Consider the following 21,191-nt stretch of genomic DNA (forward strand, 5'->3'; position numbering starts at 1 on the left):
GGGAGTTGTGCATGGGGTGTGTTTGGAAGATTTTGTCATCAGCCGAGTCCAAAAGTCAGCGATTCCCCATCTCAGCCCAGAAAACAGGTAGAACAACTTTTGTGGTGTCTTTCAGCTGGCTACCGGGGCAGTGGAACAACTACCAACAGAACTCCTTTCTGGCACCTTCCCCGGGGGAGTTGTGCATGGCGTGTGTTTGGATCATTTTGTCACAGGCCGACTCCAAAAGTCTGCGATTTCCCATCTCAGCCCAGAAAGCAGGTAGAACCACTTTTGTGGTGTCTTTCATCTGGCTACCGGGGCAGTGTAAGAACTACCAACAGAACTCCTTTCTGGCACCTTCCCCGGGGGAGTTGTGCATGGGGTGTGTTTGGATCATTTTGTTACACTCCGAGTCCAAAAGTCAGCGATTCCCCATCTCAGCCCAGCAAGCAGGTAGAACCACTTTTGTGGTGTCTTTCAGCTGGCTACCGGGGCAGTGTAAGAACTACCAACAGAACTCATTTCTGGCACCTTCCTCAGGGGAGTTGTGCATGGGGTGTGTTTGGAAGATTTTGTCATCAGCTGAGTCCAAAAGTCAGCGATTCCCCATCTCAGCCCAGCAAGCAGGTAGAAACACTTTTGTGGTGTCTTTCATCTGGCTACCGGGGCAATGTAACAACTACCAACGGAACTGATTTTGGCACCTTCCCCGGTGGAGTTGTGCATGGGGTGTGTTTGGAACATTTTGTCACCAGCCGACTCCAAAAGTCAGCCATTGCCCATCTCAGCCCAGCAAGCAGGTAGAACCACTTTTGTGGTGTCTTTCAGCTGGCTACCGCGGCAGTGGAAGAACTACCAACAGAACTCCTTTCTGGCACCTTCCCCGGTGCAGTTGTGCATGGGGTGTGTTTGGAACACTTTGTCACCAGCCGAGTCCAAAAGTCAGCGATTCCCCATCTCAGCCCAGCAAGCAGGTAGAACAACTTTTGTGGTGTCTTTCAGCTGGCTACCGGGGCAGTGGAAGAACTACCAACAGAACTCCTTTCTGGCACCTTCCCCGGTGGAGTTGTGCATGGGGTGTGTTTGGATCATTTTGTCACAGGCCGACTCCAAAAGTCTGCGATTTCCCATCTCAGCCCAGAAAGCAGGTAGAACCACTTTTGTGGTGTCTTTCATCTGGCTACCGGGGCAGTGGAAGAACTACCAACAGAACTCCTTTCTGGCACCTTCCCCGGTGCAGTTGTGCATGGCGTGTGTTTGGATCATTTTGTCACAGGCCGACTCCAAAAGTCTGCGATTTTCCATCTCAGCCCAGAAAGCAGGTAGAACCACTTTTGTGGTGTCTTTCATCTGGCTACCGGGGCAGTGGAAGAACTACCAACAGAACTCCTTTCTGGCACCTTCCCCGGTGGAGTTGTGCATGGGGTGTCTTTGGATCATTTTGTTACAGGCCGACTCCAAAAGTCTGCGATTTCCCATCTCAGCCCAGAAAGCAGGTAGAACCACTTTTGTGGTGTCTTTCATCTGCCTACCGGGGCAATGTAACAACTACCAACGGAACTGATTTTGGCACCTTCCCCGGTGGAGTTGTGCATGGGGTGTGTTTGGAACACTTTGTCACCAGCCGAGTCCAAAAGTCAGCGATTCCCCATCTCAGCCCAGAAAACAGGTAGAACCACTTTTGTGGTGTCTTTCAGCTGGCTACCGGGGCAGTGGAAGAACTACCAACAGAACTCCTTTCTGGCATCTTCCCCGGGGGAGTTGTGCATGGGGTGTGTTTGGAACATTTTGTCACCAGCCGAGTCCAAAAGTCAGCCATTGCACATCTCAGCTCAGCAAGCAGGTAGAACCACTTTTGTGGTGTCTTTCAGCTGGCTACCGCGGCAGTGTAAGAACTACCAACAGAACTCCTTTCTGGCATCTTCCCCGGGGGAGTTGTGCATGGGGTGTGTTTGGAAGATTTTGTCATCAGCCGAGTCCAAAAGTCAGCGATTCCCCATCTCAGCCCAGAAAACAGGTAGAACAACTTTTGTGGTGTCTTTCAGCTGGCTACCGGGGCAGTGGAACAACTACCAACAGAACTCCTTTCTGGCACCTTCCCCGGGGGAGTTGTGCATGGGGTGTGTTTGGATCATTTTGTTACACTCCGAGTCCAAAAGTCAGCGATTCCCCATCTCAGCCCAGCAAGCAGGTAGAACCACTTTTGTGGTGTCTTTCAGCTGGCTACCGGGGCAGTGTAAGAACTACCAACAGAACTCATTTCTGGCACCTTCCTCAGGGGAGTTGTGCATGGGGTGTGTTTGGAAGATTTTGTCATCAGCTGAGTCCAAAAGTCAGCGATTCCCCATCTCAGCCCAGCAAGCAGGTAGAAACACTTTTGTGGTGTCTTTCATCTGCCTACCGGGGCAATGTAACAACTACCAACGGAACTGATTTTGGCACCTTCCCCGGTGGAGTTGTGCATGGGGTGTGTTTGGAACATTTTGTCACCAGCCGACTCCAAAAGTCAGCCATTGCCCATCTCAGCCCAGCAAGCAGGTAGAACCACTTTTGTGGTGTCTTTCAGCTGGCTACCGCGGCAGTGGAAGAACTACCAACAGAACTCCTTTCTGGCATCTTCCCCGGGGGAGTTGTGCGTGGGGTGTGTTTGGAAGATTTTGTCACCAGCCGAGTCCAAAAGTCAGCGATTCCCCATCTCAGCCCAGAAAGCAGGTAGAACCACTTTTGTGGTGTCTTTCATCTGGCTACCGGGGCAGTGTAAGAACTACCAACAGAACTCCTTTCTGGCACCTTCCCCGGTGCAGTTGTGCATGGGGTGTGTTTGGAACACTTTGTCACCAGCCGAGTCCAAAAGTCAGCGATTCCCCATCTCAGCCCAGCAAGCAGGTAGAACAACTTTTGTGGTGTCTTTCAGCTGGCTACCGGGGCAGTGGAAGAACTACCAACAGAACTCCTTTCTGGCACCTTCCCCGGTGGAGTTGTGCATGGGGTGTGTTTGGATCATTTTGTCACAGGCCGACTCCAAAAGTCTGCGATTTCCCATCTCAGCCCAGAAAGCAGGTAGAACCACTTTTGTGGTGTCTTTCAGCTGGCTACCGGGGCAGTGGAAGAACTACCAACAGAACTCCTTTCTGGCACCTTCCCCGGGGGAGTTGTGCATGGGGTGTGTTTGGATCATTTTGTCACCAGCCGACAACAAAAGTCTGCGATTTCCCATCTCAGCCCAGAAAGCAGGTAGAACCACTTTTGTGGTGTCTTTCATCTGGCTACCGGGGCAGTGGAAGAACTACCAACAGAACTCCTTTCTGGCACCTTCCCCGGTGCAGTTGTGCATGGGGTTTGTTTGGAACATTTTGTCACCAGCCGAGTCCAAAAGTCAGCGATTCCCCATCTCAGCCCAGAAAGCAGGTAGAACCACTTTTGTGGTGTCTTTCAGCTGGCTACCGGGGCAATGTAACAACTACCAACGGAACTGATTTTGGCACCTTCCCCGGGGGAGTTGTGCATGGGGTGTGTTTGGAACACTTTGTCACAGGCCGACTCCAAAAGTCAGAGATTCCCCATCTCAGCCCAGCAAGCAGGTAGAACCACTTTTGTGGTGTCTTTCATCTGGCTAACGGGGCAATGTAACAACTACCAACAGAACTCCTTTCTGGCATCTTCCCCGGGGGAGTTGTGCATGGGGTGTGTTTGGCACATTTTGTCATCAGCCGACTCCAAAAGTCAGCCATTGCCCATCTCAGCCCAGCAAGCAGGTAGAACCACTTTTGTGGTGTCTTTCATCTGGCTACCGGGGCAGTGGAAGAACTACCAACAGAACTCCTTTCTGGCACCTTCCCCGGGGGAGTTGTGCATGGGGTGTGTTTGGAACATTTTGTCACCAGCCGACAACAAAAGTCAGCGATTCCCCATCTCAGCCCAGCAAGCAGGTAGAACCACTTTTGTGGTGTCTTTCATCTGGCTACCGGGGCAGTGGAAGAACTACCAACAGAACTCCTTTCTGGCACCTTCCCCGGTGGAGTTGTGCATGGGGTGTGTTTGGAACATTTTTCACCAGCCGACTCCAAAAGTCAGCGATTTCCCATCTCAGCCCAGAAAGCAGGTAGAACCACTTTTGTGGTGTCTTTCATCTGCCTACCGGGGCAATGTAACAACTACCAACGGAACTGATTTTGGCACCTTCCCCGGTGGAGTTGTGCATGGGGTGTGTTTGGAACACTTTGTCACCAGCCGAGTCCAAAAGTCAGCGATTCCCCATCTCAGCCCAGAAAACAGGTAGAACCACTTTTGTGGTGTCTTTCAGCTGGCTACCGGGGCAGTGTAAGAACTACCAACAGAACTCCTTTCTGGCATCTTCCCCGGGGGAGTTGTGCATGGGGTGTGTTTGGAACATTTTGTCACCAGCCGAGTCCAAAAGTCAGCCATTGCCCATCTCAGCTCAGCAAGCAGGTAGAACCACTTTTATGGTGTCTTTCAGCTGGCTACCGCGGCAGTGTAAGAACTACCAACAGAACTCCTTTCTGGCATCTTCCCCGGGGGAGTTGTGCATGGGGTGTGTTTGGAAGATTTTGTCATCAGCCGAGTCCAAAAGTCAGCGATTCCCCATCTCAGCCCAGAAAACAGGTAGAACAACTTTTGTGGTGTCTTTCAGCTGGCTACCGGGGCAGTGGAAGAACTACCAACAGAACTACTTTCTGGCACCTTCCCCGGTGCAGTTGTGCATGGCGTGTGTTTGGATCATTTTGTCACAGGCCGACTCCAAAAGTCTGCGATTTCCCATCTCAGCCCAGAAAGCAGGTAGAACTACTTTTGTGGTGTCTTTCATCTGGCTACCGGGGCAGTGGAAGAACTACCAACAGAACTCCTTTCTGGCACCTTCCCCGGGGGAGTTGTGCATGGGGTGTGTTTGGATCATTTTGTTACACTCCGAGTCCAAAAGTCAGCGATTCCCCATCTCAGCCCAGCAAGCAGGTAGAACCACTTTTGTGGTGTCTTTCAGCTGGCTACCGCGGCAGTGGAAGAACTACCAACAGAACTCCTTTCTGGCATCTTCCCCGGGGGAGTTGTGCGTGGGGTGTGTTTGGAAGATTTTGTCACCAGCCGAGTCCAAAAGTCAGCGATTGCCCATCTCAGCCCAGAAAGCAGGTAGAACAACTTTTGTGGTGTCTTTCAGCTGCCTACCGGGGCAGTGTAAGAACTACCAACAGAACCACTTTCTGGCACCTTCCCCGGTGGAGTTGTGCATGGGGTGTGTTTGGAACATTTTGTCACCAGCCGAGTCCAAAAGTCAGCGATTCCCCATCTCAGCCCAGAAAGCAGGTAGCACCATTTTGTGGTGTCTTTCATCTGGCTACCGGGGCAGTGTAAGAACTACCAACAGAACTCCTTTCTGGCATCTTCCCCGGGGGAGTTGTGCATGGGGTGTGTTTGGAACATTTTGTCACCAGCCGAGTCCAAAAGTCAGCGATTCCCCATCTCAGCCCAGAAAGCAGGTAGAACCACTTTTGTGGTGTCTTTCAGCTGGCTACCGGGGCAGTGGAAGAACTACCAACAGAACTCCTTTCTGGCACCTTCCCCGGTGCAGTTGTGCATGGGGTGTGTTTGGAAGATTTTGTCATCAGCCGAGTCCAAAAGTCAGCGATTCCCCATCTCAGCCCAGCAAGCAGGTAGAACAACTTTTGTGGTGTCTTTCAGCTGGCTACCGGGGCAGTGTAACAACTACCAACGGAACTGATTTTGGCACCTTCCCCGGTGGAGTTGTGCATGGGGTGTGTTTGGATCATTTTGTCACAGGCCGACTCCAAAAGTCTGCGATTTCCCATCTCAGCCCAGAAAGCAGGTAGAACCACTTTTGTGGTGTCTTTCAGCTGGCTACCGGGGCAGTGGAATAACTACCAACAGAACTCCTTTCTGGCACCTTCCCCGGGGGAGTTGTGCATGGGGTGTGTTTGGATCATTTTGTTACAGGCCGAGTCCAAAAGTCAGCGATTCCCCATCTCAGCCCAGCAAGCAGGTAGAAACACTTTTGTGGTGTCTTTCAGCTGGCTACCGCGGCAGTGTAAGAACTACCAACAGAACTTCTGTCTGGCATCTTCCCCGGGGGAGTTGTGCATGGGGTGTGTTTGGAAGATTTTGTCATCAGCCGAGTCCAAAAGTCAGCGATTCCCCATCTCAGCCCAGAAAGCAGGTAGAACCACTTTTGTGGTGTCTTTCATCTGGCTACCGGGGCAGTGTAAGAACTCCCAACAGAACTCCTTTCTGGCACCTTCCCCGGGGGAGTTGTGCATGGGGTGTGTTTGGATCATTTTGTCACCAGCCGACAACAAAAGTCTGCGATTTCCCATCTCAGCCCAGAAAGCAGGTAGAACCACTTTTGTGGTGTCTTTCATCTGGCTACCGGGGCAGTGGAAGAACTACCAACAGAACTCCTTTCTGGCACCTTCCCCGGTGCAGTTGTGCATGGGGTTTGTTTGGAACATTTTGTCACCAGCCGAGTCCAAAAGTCAGCGATTCCCCATCTCAGCCCAGAAAGCAGGTAGAACCACTTTTGTGGTGTCTTTCAGCTGGCTACCGGGGCAATGTAACAACTACCAACGGAACTGATTTTGGCACCTTCCCCGGGGGAGTTGTGCATGGGGTGTGTTTGGAACACTTTGTCACAGGCCGACTCCAAAAGTCAGAGATTCCCCATCTCAGCCCAGCAAGCAGGTAGAACCACTTTTGTGGTGTCTTTCATCTGGCTAACGGGGCAATGTAACAACTACCAACAGAACTCCTTTCTGGCATCTTCCCCGGGGGAGTTGTGCATGGGGTGTGTTTGGCACATTTTGTCATCAGCCGACTCCAAAAGTCAGCCATTGCCCATCTCAGCCCAGCAAGCAGGTAGAACCACTTTTGTGGTGTCTTTCATCTGGCTACCGGGGCAGTGGAAGAACTACCAACAGAACTCCTTTCTGGCACCTTCCCCGGGGGAGTTGTGCATGGGGTGTGTTTGGAACATTTTGTCACCAGCCGACAACAAAAGTCAGCGATTCCCCATCTCAGCCCAGCAAGCAGGTAGAACCACTTTTGTGGTGTCTTTCATCTGGCTACCGGGGCAGTGGAAGAACTACCAACAGAACTCCTTTCTGGCACCTTCCCCGGGGGAGTTGTGCATGGGGTGTCTTTGGATCATTTTGTTACAGGCCGACTCCAAAAGTCTGCGATTTCCCATCTCAGCCCAGAAAGCAGGTAGAACCACTTTTGTGGTGTCTTTCATCTGCCTACCGGGGCAATGTAACAACTACCAACGGAACTGATTTTGGCACCTTCCCCGGTGGAGTTGTGCATGGGGTGTGTTTGGAACACTTTGTCACCAGCCGAGTCCAAAAGTCAGCGATTCCCCATCTCAGCCCAGAAAACAGGTAGAACCACTTTTGTGGTGTCTTTCAGCTGGCTACCGGGGCAGTGTAAGAACTACCAACAGAACTCCTTTCTGGCATCTTCCCCGGGGGAGTTGTGCATGGGGTGTGTTTGGAACATTTTGTCACCAGCCGAGTCCAAAAGTCAGCCATTGCCCATCTCAGCTCAGCAAGCAGGTAGAACCACTTTTATGGTGTCTTTCAGCTGGCTACCGCGGCAGTGTAAGAACTACCAACAGAACTCCTTTCTGGCATCTTCCCCGGGGGAGTTGTGCATGGGGTGTGTTTGGAAGATTTTGTCATCAGCCGAGTCCAAAAGTCAGCGATTCCCCATCTCAGCCCAGAAAACAGGTAGAACAACTTTTGTGGTGTCTTTCAGCTGGCTACCGGGGCAGTGGAAGAACTACCAACAGAACTACTTTCTGGCACCTTCCCCGGTGCAGTTGTGCATGGCGTGTGTTTGGATCATTTTTTCACAGGCCGACTCCAAAAGTCTGCGATTTCCCATCTCAGCCCAGAAAGCAGGTAGAACTACTTTTGTGGTGTCTTTCATCTGGCTACCGGGGCAGTGTAAGAACTACCAACAGAACTCCTTTCTGGCACCTTCCCCGGGGGAGTTGTGCATGGGGTGTGTTTGGATCATTTTGTTACACTCCGAGTCCAAAAGTCAGCGATTCCCCATCTCAGCCCAGCAAGCAGGTAGAACCACTTTTGTGGTGTCTTTCAGCTGGCTACCGCGGCAGTGGAAGAACTACCAACAGAACTCCTTTCTGGCATCTTCCCCGGGGGAGTTGTGCGTGGGGTGTGTTTGGAAGATTTTGTCACCAGCCGAGTCCAAAAGTCAGCGATTGCCCATCTCAGCCCAGAAAGCAGGTAGAACAACTTTTGTGGTGTCTTTCAGCTGCCTACCGGGGCAGTGTAAGAACTACCAACAGAACCACTTTCTGGCACCTTCCCCGGTGGAGTTGTGCATGGGGTGTGTTTGGAACATTTTGTCACCAGCCGAGTCCAAAAGTCAGCGATTCCCCATCTCAGCCCAGAAAGCAGGTAGCACCATTTTGTGGTGTCTTTCATCTGGCTACCGGGGCAGTGTAAGAACTACCAACAGAACTCCTTTCTGGCATCTTCCCCGGGGGAGTTGTGCATGGGGTGTGTTTGGAACATTTTGTCACCAGCCGACTGCAAAAGTCAGCGATTCCCCATCTCAGCCCAGAAAGCAGGTAGAACCACTTTTGTGGTGTCTTTCAGCTGGCTACCGGGGCAGTGGAAGAACTACCAACAGAACTCCTTTCTGGCACCTTCCCCGGTGCAGTTGTGCATGGGGTGTGTTTGGAACACTTTGTCACCAGCCGAGTCCAAAAGTCAGCGATTCCCCATCTCAGCCCAGCAAGCAGGTAGAACAACTTTTGTGGTGTCTTTCAGCTGGCTACCGGGGCAGTGTAACAACTACCAACGGAACTGATTTTGGCACCTTCCCCGGTGGAGTTGTGCATGGGGTGTGTTTGGATCATTTTGTCACAGGCCGACTCCAAAAGTCTGCGATTTCCCATCTCAGCCCAGAAAGCAGGTAGAACCACTTTTGTGGTGTCTTTCAGCTGGCTACCGGGGCAGTGGAATAACTACCAACAGAACTCCTTTCTGGCACCTTCCCCGGGGGAGTTGTGCATGGGGTGTGTTTGGATCATTTTGTTACAGGCCGAGTCCAAAAGTCAGCGATTCCCCATCTCAGCCCAGCAAGCAGGTAGAAACACTTTTGTGGTGTCTTTCAGCTGGCTACCGCGGCAGTGTAAGAACTACCAACAGAACTTCTGTCTGGCATCTTCCCCGGGGGAGTTGTGCATGGGGTGTGTTTGGAAGATTTTGTCATCAGCCGAGTCCAAAAGTCAGCGATTCCCCATCTCAGCCCAGAAAGCAGGTAGAACCACTTTTGTGGTGTCTTTCATCTGGCTACCGGGGCAGTGTAAGAACTCCCAACAGAACTCCTTTCTGGCACCTTCCCCGGGGGAGTTGTGCATGGGGTGTGTTTGGATCATTTTGTCACAGGCCGACTCCAAAAGTCTGCGATTCCCCATCTCAGCCCAGAAAGCAGGTAGAACCCCTTTTGTGGTGTCTTTCATCTGGCTACCGGGGCAGTGTAAGAACTACCAACAGAACTCCTTTCTGGCATCTTCCCCGGGGGAGTTGTGCATGGGGTGTGTTTGGAACATTTTGTCACCAGCCGAGTCCAAAAGTCAGCGATTCCCCATCTCAGCCCAGAAAGCAGGTAGAACCACTTTTGTGGTGTCTTTCAGCTGGCTACCGGGGCAATGTAACAACTACCAACGGAACTGATTTTGGCACCTTCCCCGGTGGAGTTGTGCATGGGGTGTGTTTGGAACACTTTGTCACCAGCCGAGTCCAAAAGTCAGCGATTCCCCATCTCAGCCCAGAAAGCAGGTAGAACCACTTTTGTGGTGTCTTTCATCTGGCTACCGGGGCAGTGGAAGAACTACCAACAGAACTCCTTTCTGGCACCTTCCCCGGGGGAGTTGTGCATGGGGTGTGTTTGGAACATTTTGTCACCAGCCGACTCCAAAAGTCAGCGATTCCCCATCTTAGCCCAGAAAGTAGGTAGAACCCCTTTTTTGGTGTCTTTCATCTGGCTACCGGGGCAGTGTAAGAACTACCAACAGAACTCCTTTCTGGCATCTTCCCCGGGGGAGTTGTGCATGGGGTGTGTTTGGAAGATTTTGTCATCAGCCGAGTCCAAAAGTCAGCGATTCCCCATCTCAGCCCAGAAAGCAGGTAGAACAACTTTTGTGGTGTCTTTCAGCTGGCTACCGGGGCAGTGGAAGAACTACCAAAAGAACTCCTTTCTGGCACCTTCCCCGGTGCAGTTGTGCATGGCGTGTGTTTGGATCATTTTGTCACAGGCCGACTCCAAAAGTCTGCGATTTTCCATCTCAGCCCAGAAAGCAGGTAGAACCACTTTTGTGGTGTCTTTCATCTGGCTACCGGGGCAGTGGAAGAACTACCAACAGAACTCCTTTCTGGCACCTTCCCCGGGGGAGTTGTGCATGGGGTGTCTTTGGATCATTTTGTTACAGGCCGACTCCAAAAGTCTGCGATTTCCCATCTCAGCCCAGAAAGCAGGTAGAACCACTTTTGTGGTGTCTTTCATCTGCCTACCGGGGCAATGTAACAACTACCAACGGAACTGATTTTGGCACCTTCCCCGGTGGAGTTGTGCATGGGGTGTGTTTGGAACATTTTGTCACCAGCCGAGTCCAAAAGTCAGCGATTCCCCATCTCAGCCCAGAAAACAGGTAGAACCACTTTTGTGGTGTCTTTCAGCTGGCTACCGGGGCAGTGGAAGAACTACCAACAGAACTCCTTTCTGGCATCTTCCCCGGGGGAGTTGTGCATGGGGTGTGTTTGGAACATTTTGTCACCAGCCGAGTCCAAAAGTCAGCCATTGCCCATCTCAGCTCAGCAAGCAGGTAGAACCACTTTTGTGGTGTCTTTCAGCTGGCTACCGGGGCAGTGTAAGAACTACCAACAGAACTCCTTTCTGGCATATTCCCCGGGGGAGTTGTGCATGGGGTGTGTTTGGAACATTTTGTCACCAGCCGAGTCCAAAAGTCAGCGATTCCCCATCTCAGCCCAGAAAGCAGGTAGAACCACTTTTGTGGTGTCTTTCAGCTGGCTACCGGGGCAATGTAACAACTACCAACGGAACTGATTTTGGCACCTTCCCCGGTGGAGTTGTGCATGGGGTGTGTTTGGAAGACTTTGTCACCAGCCGAGTCCAAAAGTCAGCGATTCCCCATCTCAGCCCAGAAAGCAGGTAGAACCACTTTTGTGGTGTCTTTCATCTGGCTACCGGGGCAGTGGAAGAACTACCAACAGAACTCCTTTCTGGCACCTTCCCCGGGGGAGTTGTGCATGGGGTGTGTTTGGAACATTTTGTCACCAGCCGACTCCAAAAGTCAGCGATTCCCCATCTTAGCCCAGAAAGTAGGTAGAACCCCTTTTTTGGTGTCTTTCATCTGGCTACCGGGGCAGTGTAAGAACTACCAACAGAACTCCTTTCTGGCACCTTCCCCGGTGCAGTTGTGCATGGCGTGTGTTTGGATCATTTTGTCACAGGCCGACTCCAAAAGTCTGCGATTTCCCATCTCAGCCCAGAAAGCAGGTAGAACCATTTTTGTGGTGTCTTTCATCTGCCTACCGGGGCAATGTAACAACTACCAACGGAACTGATTTTGGCACCTTCCCCGGTGGAGTTGTGCATGGGGTGTGTTTGGAACACTTTGTCACCAGCCGACTCCAAAAGTCAGCGATTCCCCATCTCAGCCCAGAAAGCAGGTAGAACCACTTTTGTGGTGTCTTTCAGCTGGCTACCGGGGCAGTGGAAGAACTACCAACAGAACTCCTTTCTGGCATCTTCCCCGGGGGAGTTGTGCATGGGGTGTGTTTGGAACATTTTGTCACCAGCCGAGTCCAAAAGTCAGCCATTGCCCATCTCAGCTCAGCAAGCAGGTAGAACCACTTTTGTGGTGTCTTTCAGCTGGCTACCGCGGCAGTGTAAGAACTACCAACAGAACTCCTTTCTGGCATCTTCCCCGGGGGAGTTGTGCATGGGGTGTGTTTGGAAGATTTTGTCATCAGCCGAGTCCAAAAGTCAGCGATTCCCCATCTCAGCCCAGAAAACAGGTAGAACAACTTTTGTGGTGTCTTTCAGCTGGCTACCGGGGCAGTGGAAGAACTACCAACAGAACTACTTTCTGGCACCTTCCCCGGTGCAGTTGTGCATGGCGTGTGTTTGGATCATTTTGTCACAGGCCGACTCCAAAAGTCTGCGATTTCCCATCTCAGCCCAGAAAGCAGGTAGAACTACTTTTGTGGTGTCTTTCATCTGGCTACCGGGGCAGTGGAAGAACTACCAACAGAACTCCTTTCTGGCACCTTCCCCGGGGGAGTTGTGCATGGGGTGTGTTTGGATCATTTTGTTACACTCCGAGTCCAAAAGTCAGCGATTCCCCATCTCAGCCCAGCAAGCAGGTAGAACCACTTTTGTGGTGTCTTTCAGCTGGCTACCGCGGCAGTGGAAGAACTACCAACAGAACTCCTTTCTGGCATCTTCCCCGGGGGAGTTGTGCGTGGGGTGTGTTTGGAAGATTTTGTCACCAGCCGAGTCCAAAAGTCAGCGATTGCCCATCTCAGCCCAGAAAGCAGGTAGAACAACTTTTGTGGTGTCTTTCAGCTGCCTACCGGGGCAGTGTAAGAACTACCAACAGAACCACTTTCTGGCACCTTCCCCGGTGGAGTTGTGCATGGGGTGTGTTTGGAACATTTTGTCACCAGCCGAGTCCAAAAGTCAGCGATTCCCCATCTCAGCCCAGAAAGCAGGTAGCACCATTTTGTGGTGTCTTTCATCTGGCTACCGGGGCAGTGTAAGAACTACCAACAGAACTCCTTTCTGGCATCTTCCCCGGGGGAGTTGTGCATGGGGTGTGTTTGGAACATTTTGTCACCAGCCGAGTCCAAAAGTCAGCGATTCCCCATCTCAGCCCAGAAAGCAGGTAGAACCACTTTTGTGGTGTCTTTCAGCTGGCTACCGGGGCAGTGGAAGAACTACCAACAGAACTCCTTTCTGGCACCTTCCCCGGTGCAGTTGTGCATGGGGTGTGTTTGGAAGATTTTGTCATCAGCCGAGTCCAAAAGTCAGCGATTCCCCATCTCAGCCCAGCAAGCAGGTAGAACAACTTTTGTGGTGTCTTTCAGCTGGCTACCGGGGCAGTGTAACAACTACCAACGGAACTGATTTTGGCACCTTCCCCGGTGGAGTTGTGCATGGGGTGTGTTTGGATCATTTTGTCACAGGCCGACTCCAAAAGTCTGCGATTTCCCATCTCAGCCCAGAAAGCAGGTAGAACCACTTTTGTGGTGTCTTTCAGCTGGCTACCGGGGCAGTGGAATAACTACCAACAGAACTCCTTTCTGGCACCTTCCCCGGGGGAGTTGTGCATGGGGTGTGTTTGGATCATTTTGTTACAGGCCGAGTCCAAAAGTCAGCGATTCCCCATCTCAGCCCAGCAAGCAGGTAGAAACACTTTTGTGGTGTCTTTCAGCTGGCTACCGCGGCAGTGTAAGAACTACCAACAGAACTTCTGTCTGGCATCTTCCCCGGGGGAGTTGTGCATGGGGTGTGTTTGGAAGATTTTGTCATCAGCCGAGTCCAAAAGTCAGCGATTCCCCATCTCAGCCCAGAAAGCAGGTAGAACCACTTTTGTGGTGTCTTTCATCTGGCTACCGGGGCAGTGTAAGAACTCCCAACAGAACTCCTTTCTGGCACCTTCCCCGGGGGAGTTGTGCATGGGGTGTGTTTGGATCATTTTGTCACCAGCCGACAACAAAAGTCTGCGATTTCCCATCTCAGCCCAGAAAGCAGGTAGAACCACTTTTGTGGTGTCTTTCATCTGGCTACCGGGGCAGTGGAAGAACTACCAACAGAACTCCTTTCTGGCACCTTCCCCGGTGCAGTTGTGCATGGGGTTTGTTTGGAACATTTTGTCACCAGCCGAGTCCAAAAGTCAGCGATTCCCCATCTCAGCCCAGAAAGCAGGTAGAACCACTTTTGTGGTGTCTTTCAGCTGGCTACCGGGGCAATGTAACAACTACCAACGGAACTGATTTTGGCACCTTCCCCGGGGGAGTTGTGCATGGGGTGTGTTTGGAACACTTTGTCACAGGCCGACTCCAAAAGTCAGAGATTCCCCATCTCAGCCCAGCAAGCAGGTAGAACCACTTTTGTGGTGTCTTTCATCTGGCTAACGGGGCAATGTAACAACTACCAACAGAACTCCTTTCTGGCATCTTCCCCGGGGGAGTTGTGCATGGGGTGTGTTTGGCACATTTTGTCATCAGCCGACTCCAAAAGTCAGCCATTGCCCATCTCAGCCCAGCAAGCAGGTAGAACCACTTTTGTGGTGTCTTTCATCTGGCTACCGGGGCAGTGGAAGAACTACCAACAGAACTCCTTTCTGGCACCTTCCCCGGGGGAGTTGTGCATGGGGTGTGTTTGGAACATTTTGTCACCAGCCGACAACAAAAGTCAGCGATTCCCCATCTCAGCCCAGCAAGCAGGTAGAACCACTTTTGTGGTGTCTTTCATCTGGCTACCGGGGCAGTGGAAGAACTACCAACAGAACTCCTTTCTGGCACCTTCCCCGGGGGAGTTGTGCATGGGGTGTCTTTGGATCATTTTGTTACAGGCCGACTCCAAAAGTCTGCGATTTCCCATCTCAGCCCAGAAAGCAGGTAGAACCACTTTTGTGGTGTCTTTCATCTGCCTACCGGGGCAATGTAACAACTACCAACGGAACTGATTTTGGCACCTTCCCCGGTGGAGTTGTGCATGGGGTGTGTTTGGAACACTTTGTCACCAGCCGAGTCCAAAAGTCAGCGATTCCCCATCTCAGCCCAGAAAACAGGTAGAACCACTTTTGTGGTGTCTTTCAGCTGGCTACCGGGGCAGTGTAAGAACTACCAACAGAACTCCTTTCTGGCATCTTCCCCGGGGGAGTTGTGCATGGGGTGTGTTTGGAACATTTTGTCACCAGCCGAGTCCAAAAGTCAGCCATTGCCCATCTCAGCTCAGCAAGCAGGTAGAACCACTTTTATGGTGTCTTTCAGCTGGCTACCGCGGCAGTGTAAGAACTACCAACAGAACTCCTTTCTGGCATCTTCCCCGGGGGAGTTGTGCATGGGGTGTGTTTGGAAGATTTTGTCATCAGCCGAGTCCAAAAGTCAGCGATTCCCCATCTCAGCCCAGAAAACAGGTAGAACAACTTTTGTGGTGTCTTTCAGCTGGCTACCGGGGCAGTGGAAGAACTACCAACAGAACTACTTTCTGGCACCTTCCCCGGTGCAGTTGTGCATGGCGTGTGTTTGGATCATTTTTTCACAGGCCGACTCCAAAAGTCTGCGATTTCCCATCTCAGCCCAGAAAGCAGGTAGAACTACTTTTGTGGTGTCTTTCATCTGGCTACCGGGGCAGTGTAAGAACTACCAACAGAACTCCTTTCTGGCACCTTCCCCGGGGGAGTTGTGCATGGGGTGTGTTTGGATCATTTTGTTACACTCCGAGTCCAAAAGTCAGCGATTCCCCATCTCAGCCCAGCAAGCAGGTAGAACCACTTTTGTGGTGTCTTTCAGCTGGCTACCGCGGCAGTGGAAGAACTACCAACAGAACTCCTTTCTGGCATCTTCCCCGGGGGAGTTGTGCGTGGGGTGTGTTTGGAAGATTTTGTCACCAGCCGAGTCCAAAAGTCAGCGATTGCCCATCTCAGCCCAGAAAGCAGGTAGAACAACTTTTGTGGTGTCTTTCAGCTGCCTACCGGGGCAGTGTAAGAACTACCAACAGAACCACTTTCTGGCACCTTCCCCGGTGGAGTTGTGCATGGGGTGTGTTTGGAACATTTTGTCACCAGCCGAGTCCAAAAGTCAGCGATTCCCCATCTCAGCCCAGAAAGCAGGTAGCACCATTTTGTGGTGTCTTTCATCTGGCTACCGGGGCAGTGTAAGAACTACCAACAGAACTCCTTTCTGGCATCTTCCCCGGGGGAGTTGTGCATGGGGTGTGTTTGGAACATTTTGTCACCAGCCGACTGCAAAAGTCAGCGATTCCCCATCTCAGCCCAGAAAGCAGGTAGAACCACTTTTGTGGTGTCTTTCAGCTGGCTACCGGGGCAGTGGAAGAACTACCAACAGAACTCCTTTCTGGCACCTTCCCCGGTGCAGTTGTGCATGGGGTGTGTTTGGAACACTTTGTCACCAGCCGAGTCCAAAAGTCAGCGATTCCCCATCTCAGCCCAGCAAGCAGGTAGAACAACTTTTGTGGTGTCTTTCAGCTGGCTACCGGGGCAGTGTAACAACTACCAACGGAACTGATTTTGGCACCTTCCCCGGTGGAGTTGTGCATGGGGTGTGTTTGGATCATTTTGTCACAGGCCGACTCCAAAAGTCTGCGATTTCCCATCTCAGCCCAGAAAGCAGGTAGAACCACTTTTGTGGTGTCTTTCAGCTGGCTACCGGGGCAGTGGAATAACTACCAACAGAACTCCTTTCTGGCACCTTCCCCGGGGGAGTTGTGCATGGGGTGTGTTTGGATCATTTTGTTACAGGCCGAGTCCAAAAGTCAGCGATTCCCCATCTCAGCCCAGCAAGCAGGTAGAAACACTTTTGTGGTGTCTTTCAGCTGGCTACCGCGGCAGTGTAAGAACTACCAACAGAACTTCTGTCTGGCATCTTCCCCGGGGGAGTTGTGCATGGGGTGTGTTTGGAAGATTTTGTCATCAGCCGAGTCCAAAAGTCAGCGATTCCCCATCTCAGCCCAGAAAGCAGGTAGAACCACTTTTGTGGTGTCTTTCATCTGGCTACCGGGGCAGTGTAAGAACTCCCAACAGAACTCCTTTCTGGCACCTTCCCCGGGGGAGTTGTGCATGGGGTGTGTTTGGATCATTTTGTCACAGGCCGACTCCAAAAGTCTGCGATTCCCCATCTCAGCCCAGAAAGCAGGTAGAACCCCTTTTGTGGTGTCTTTCATCTGGCTACCGGGGCAGTGTAAGAACTACCAACAGAACTCCTTTCTGGCATCTTCCCCGGGGGAGTTGTGCATGGGGTGTGTTTGGAACATTTTGTCACCAGCCGAGTCCAAAAGTCAGCGATTCCCCATCTCAGCCCAGAAAGCAGGTAGAACCACTTTTGTGGTGTCTTTCAGCTGGCTACCGGGGCAATGTAACAACTACCAACGGAACTGATTTTGGCACCTTCCCCGGTGGAGTTGTGCATGGGGTGTGTTTGGAACACTTTGTCACCAGCCGAGTCCAAAAGTCAGCGATTCCCCATCTCAGCCCAGAAAGCAGGTAGAACCACTTTTGTGGTGTCTTTCATCTGGCTACCGGGGCAGTGGAAGAACTACCAACAGAACTCCTTTCTGGCACCTTCCCCGGGGGAGTTGTGCATGGGGTGTGTTTGGAACATTTTGTCACCAGCCGACTCCAAAAGTCAGCGATTCCCCATCTTAGCCCAGAAAGTAGGTAGAACCCCTTTTTTGGTGTCTTTCATCTGGCTACCGGGGCAGTGTAAGAACTACCAACAGAACTCCTTTCTGGCATCTTCCCCGGGGGAGTTGTGCATGGGGTGTGTTTGGAAGATTTTGTCATCAGCCGAGTCCAAAAGTCAGCGATTCCCCATCTCAGCCCAGAAAGCAGGTAGAACAACTTTTGTGGTGTCTTTCAGCTGGCTACCGGGGCAGTGGAAGAACTACCAAAAGAACTCCTTTCTGGCACCTTCCCCGGTGCAGTTGTGCATGGCGTGTGTTTGGATCATTTTGTCACAGGCCGACTCCAAAAGTCTGCGATTTTCCATCTCAGCCCAGAAAGCAGGTAGAACCACTTTTGTGGTGTCTTTCATCTGGCTACCGGGGCAGTGGAAGAACTACCAACAGAACTCCTTTCTGGCACCTTCCCCGGGGGAGTTGTGCATGGGGTGTCTTTGGATCATTTTGTTACAGGCCGACTCCAAAAGTCTGCGATTTCCCATCTCAGCCCAGAAAGCAGGTAGAACCACTTTTGTGGTGTCTTTCATCTGCCTACCGGGGCAATGTAACAACTACCAACGGAACTGATTTTGGCACCTTCCCCGGTGGAGTTGTGCATGGGGTGTGTTTGGAACATTTTGTCACCAGCCGAGTCCAAAAGTCAGCGATTCCCCATCTCAGCCCAGAAAACAGGTAGAACCACTTTTGTGGTGTCTTTCAGCTGGCTACCGGGGCAGTGGAAGAACTACCAACAGAACTCCTTTCTGGCATCTTCCCCGGGGGAGTTGTGCATGGGGTGTGTTTGGAACATTTTGTCACCAGCCGAGTCCAAAAGTCAGCCATTGCCCATCTCAGCTCAGCAAGCAGGTAGAACCACTTTTGTGGTGTCTTTCAGCTGGCTACCGGGGCAGTGTAAGAACTACCAACAGAACTCCTTTCTGGCATATTCCCCGGGGGAGTTGTGCATGGGGTGTGTTTGGAACATTTTGTCACCAGCCGAGTCCAAAAGTCAGCGATTCCCCATCTCAGCCCAGAAAGCAGGTAGAACCACTTTTGTGGTGTCTTTCAGCTGGCTACCGGGGCAATGTAACAACTACCAACGGAACTGATTTTGGCACCTTCCCCGGTGGAGTTGTGCATGGGGTGTGTTTGGAAGACTTTGTCACCAGCCGAGTCCAAAAGTCAGCGATTCCCCATCTCAGCCCAGAAAGCAGGTAGAACCACTTTTGTGGTGTCTTTCATCTGGCTACCGGGGCAGTGGAAGAACTACCAACAGAACTCCTTTCTGGCACCTTCCCCGGGGGAGTTGTGCATGGGGTGTGTTTGGAACATTTTGTCACCAGCCGACTCCAAAAGTCAGCGATTCCCCATCTTAGCCCAGAAAGTAGGTAGAACCCCTTTTTTGGTGTCTTTCATCTGGCTACCGGGGCAGTGTAAGAACTACCAACAGAACTCCTTTCTGGCACCTTCCCCGGTGCAGTTGTGCATGGCGTGTGTTTGGATCATTTTGTCACAGGCCGACTCCAAAAGTCTGCGATTTCCCATCTCAGCCCAGAAAGCAGGTAGAACCATTTTTGTGGTGTCTTTCATCTGCCTACCGGGGCAATGTAACAACTACCAACGGAACTGATTTTGGCACCTTCCCCGGTGGAGTTGTGCATGGGGTGTGTTTGGAACACTTTGTCACCAGCCGACTCCAAAAGTCAGCGATTCCCCATCTCAGCCCAGAAAGCAGGTAGAACCACTTTTGTGGTGTCTTTCAGCTGGCTACCGGGGCAGTGGAAGAACTACCAACAGAACTCCTTTCTGGCATCTTCCCCGGGGGAGTTGTGCATGGGGTGTGTTTGGAACATTTTGTCACCAGCCGAGTCCAAAAGTCAGCCATTGCACATCTCAGCTCAGCAAGCAGGTAGAACCACTTTTGTGGTGTCTTTCAGCTGGCTACCGCGGCAGTGTAAGAACTACCAACAGAACTCCTTTCTGGCATCTTCCCCGGGGGAGTTGTGCATGGGGTGTGTTTGGAAGATTTTGTCATCAGCCGAGTCCAAAAGTCAGCGATTCCCCATCTCAGCCCAGAAAACAGGTAGAACAACTTTTGTGGTGTCTTTCAGCTGGCTACCGGGGCAGTGGAACAACTACCAACAGAACTACTTTCTGGCACCTTCCCCGGGGGAGTTGTGCATGGCGTGTGTTTGGATCATTTTGTCACAGGCCGACTCCAAAAGTCTGCGATTTCCCATCTCAGCCCAGCAAGCAGGTAGAAACACTTTTGTGGTGTCTTTCATCTGGCTACCGGGGCAATGTAACAACTACCAACGGAACTGATTTTGGCACCTTCCCCGGTGGAGTTGTGCATGGGGTGTGTTTGGAACATTTTGTCACCAGCCGACTCCAAAAGTCAGCGATTCCCCATCTCAGCCCAGCAAGCAGGTAGAACCACTTTTGTGGTGTCTTTCAGCTGGCTACCGCGGCAGTGGAAGAACTACCAACAGAACTCCTTTCTGGCATCTTCCCCGGGGGAGTTGTGCGTGGGGTGTGTTTGGAAGATTTTGTCACCAGCCGAGTCCAAAAGTCAGCGATTCCCCATCTCAGCCCAGAAAGCAGGTAGAACCACTTTTGTGGTGTCTTTCATCTGGCTACCGGGGCAGTGGAAGAACTACCAACAGAACTCCTTTCTGGCACCTTCCCCGGTGCAGTTGTGCATGGGGTGTGTTTGGAACACTTTGTCACCAGCCGAGTCCAAAAGTCAGCGATTCCCCATCTCAGCCCAGCAAGCAGGTAGAACCACTTTTGTGGTGTCTTTCATCTGGCTACCGGGGCAGTGGAAGAACTACCAACAGAACTCCTTTCTGGCACCTTCCCCGGTGGAGTTGTGCATGGGGTGTGTTTGGATCATTTTGTCACAGGCCGACTCCAAAAGTCTGCGATTTCCCATCTCAGCCCAGAAAGCAGGTAGAACCACTTTTGTGGTGTCTTTCATCTGGCTACCGGGGCAGTGGAAGAACTACCAACAGAACTCATTTCTGGCACCTTCCCCGGTGCAGTTGTGCATGGGGTTTGTTTGGAACATTTTGTCACCAGCCGAGTCCAAAAGTCAGCGATTCCCCATCTCAGCCCAGAAAGCAGGTAGAACCACTTTTGTGGTGTCTTTCAGCTGGCTACCGGGGCAATGTAACAACTACCAACGGAACTGATTTTGGCACCTTCCCCGGTGGAGTTGTGCATGGGGTGTGTTTGGAACATTTTGTCACCAGCCGACTCCAAAAGTCAGCCATTGCCCATCTCAGCCCAGCAAGCAGGTAGAACCACTTTTGTGGTGTCTTTCAGCTGGCTACCGCGGCAGTGTAAGAACTACCAAGAGAACTCCTTTCTGGCATCTTCCCCGGGGGAGTTGTGCATGGGGTGTGTTTGGAACATTTTGTCACCAGCCGAGTCCAAAAGTCAGCGATTCCCCATCTTAGCCCAGTAAGCAGGTAGAACAACTTTTGTGGTGTCTTTCAGCTGGCTACCGGGGCAGTGGAAGAACTATCTACAGAACTCCTTTCTGGCACCTTCCCCGGGGGAGTTGTGCATGGGGTGTGTTTGGAACACTTTGTCACCAGCCGAGTCCAAAAGTCAGAGATTCCCCATCTCAGCCCAGCAAGCAGGTAAAACCACTTTTGTGGTGTCTTTCATCTGGCTACCGGGGCAGTGTAAGAACTACCAACAGAACTCCTTTCTGGCAC

At 51.8% G+C, this 21,191-nt stretch overlaps 1 protein-coding gene across 1 annotated transcript in view; it reads left to right on the forward strand.

Annotated features, from left to right (window-relative positions):
* The window catches only part of LOC308058107 (uncharacterized protein), a gene marked incomplete at its 5' end in the record, with an annotated part of 63,730 nt that extends 42,766 nt beyond the window's left edge, over positions 1-20,964 (forward strand). Inside the window, 5 exons of the mRNA XM_080412105.1 lie at positions 5,046-5,301; positions 8,256-8,429; positions 12,600-12,773; positions 15,728-15,901; positions 20,766-20,964. Of these exons, the coding sequence (XP_080268231.1) occupies positions 5,046-5,301; positions 8,256-8,429; positions 12,600-12,773; positions 15,728-15,901; positions 20,766-20,927 (940 nt within the window). The 3' untranslated portion in view covers positions 20,928-20,964. The remainder of the gene's footprint in view (positions 1-5,045; positions 5,302-8,255; positions 8,430-12,599; positions 12,774-15,727; positions 15,902-20,765) is intronic.
* Positions 20,965-21,191: the final 227 nt, after the last annotated feature.

The sequence above is a fragment of the Falco punctatus genome (assembly GCF_963210335.1).
Source record: "Falco punctatus genome assembly, contig: scaffold_39, whole genome shotgun sequence".
Lineage (NCBI taxonomy): Eukaryota > Metazoa > Chordata > Aves > Falconiformes > Falconidae > Falco > Falco punctatus.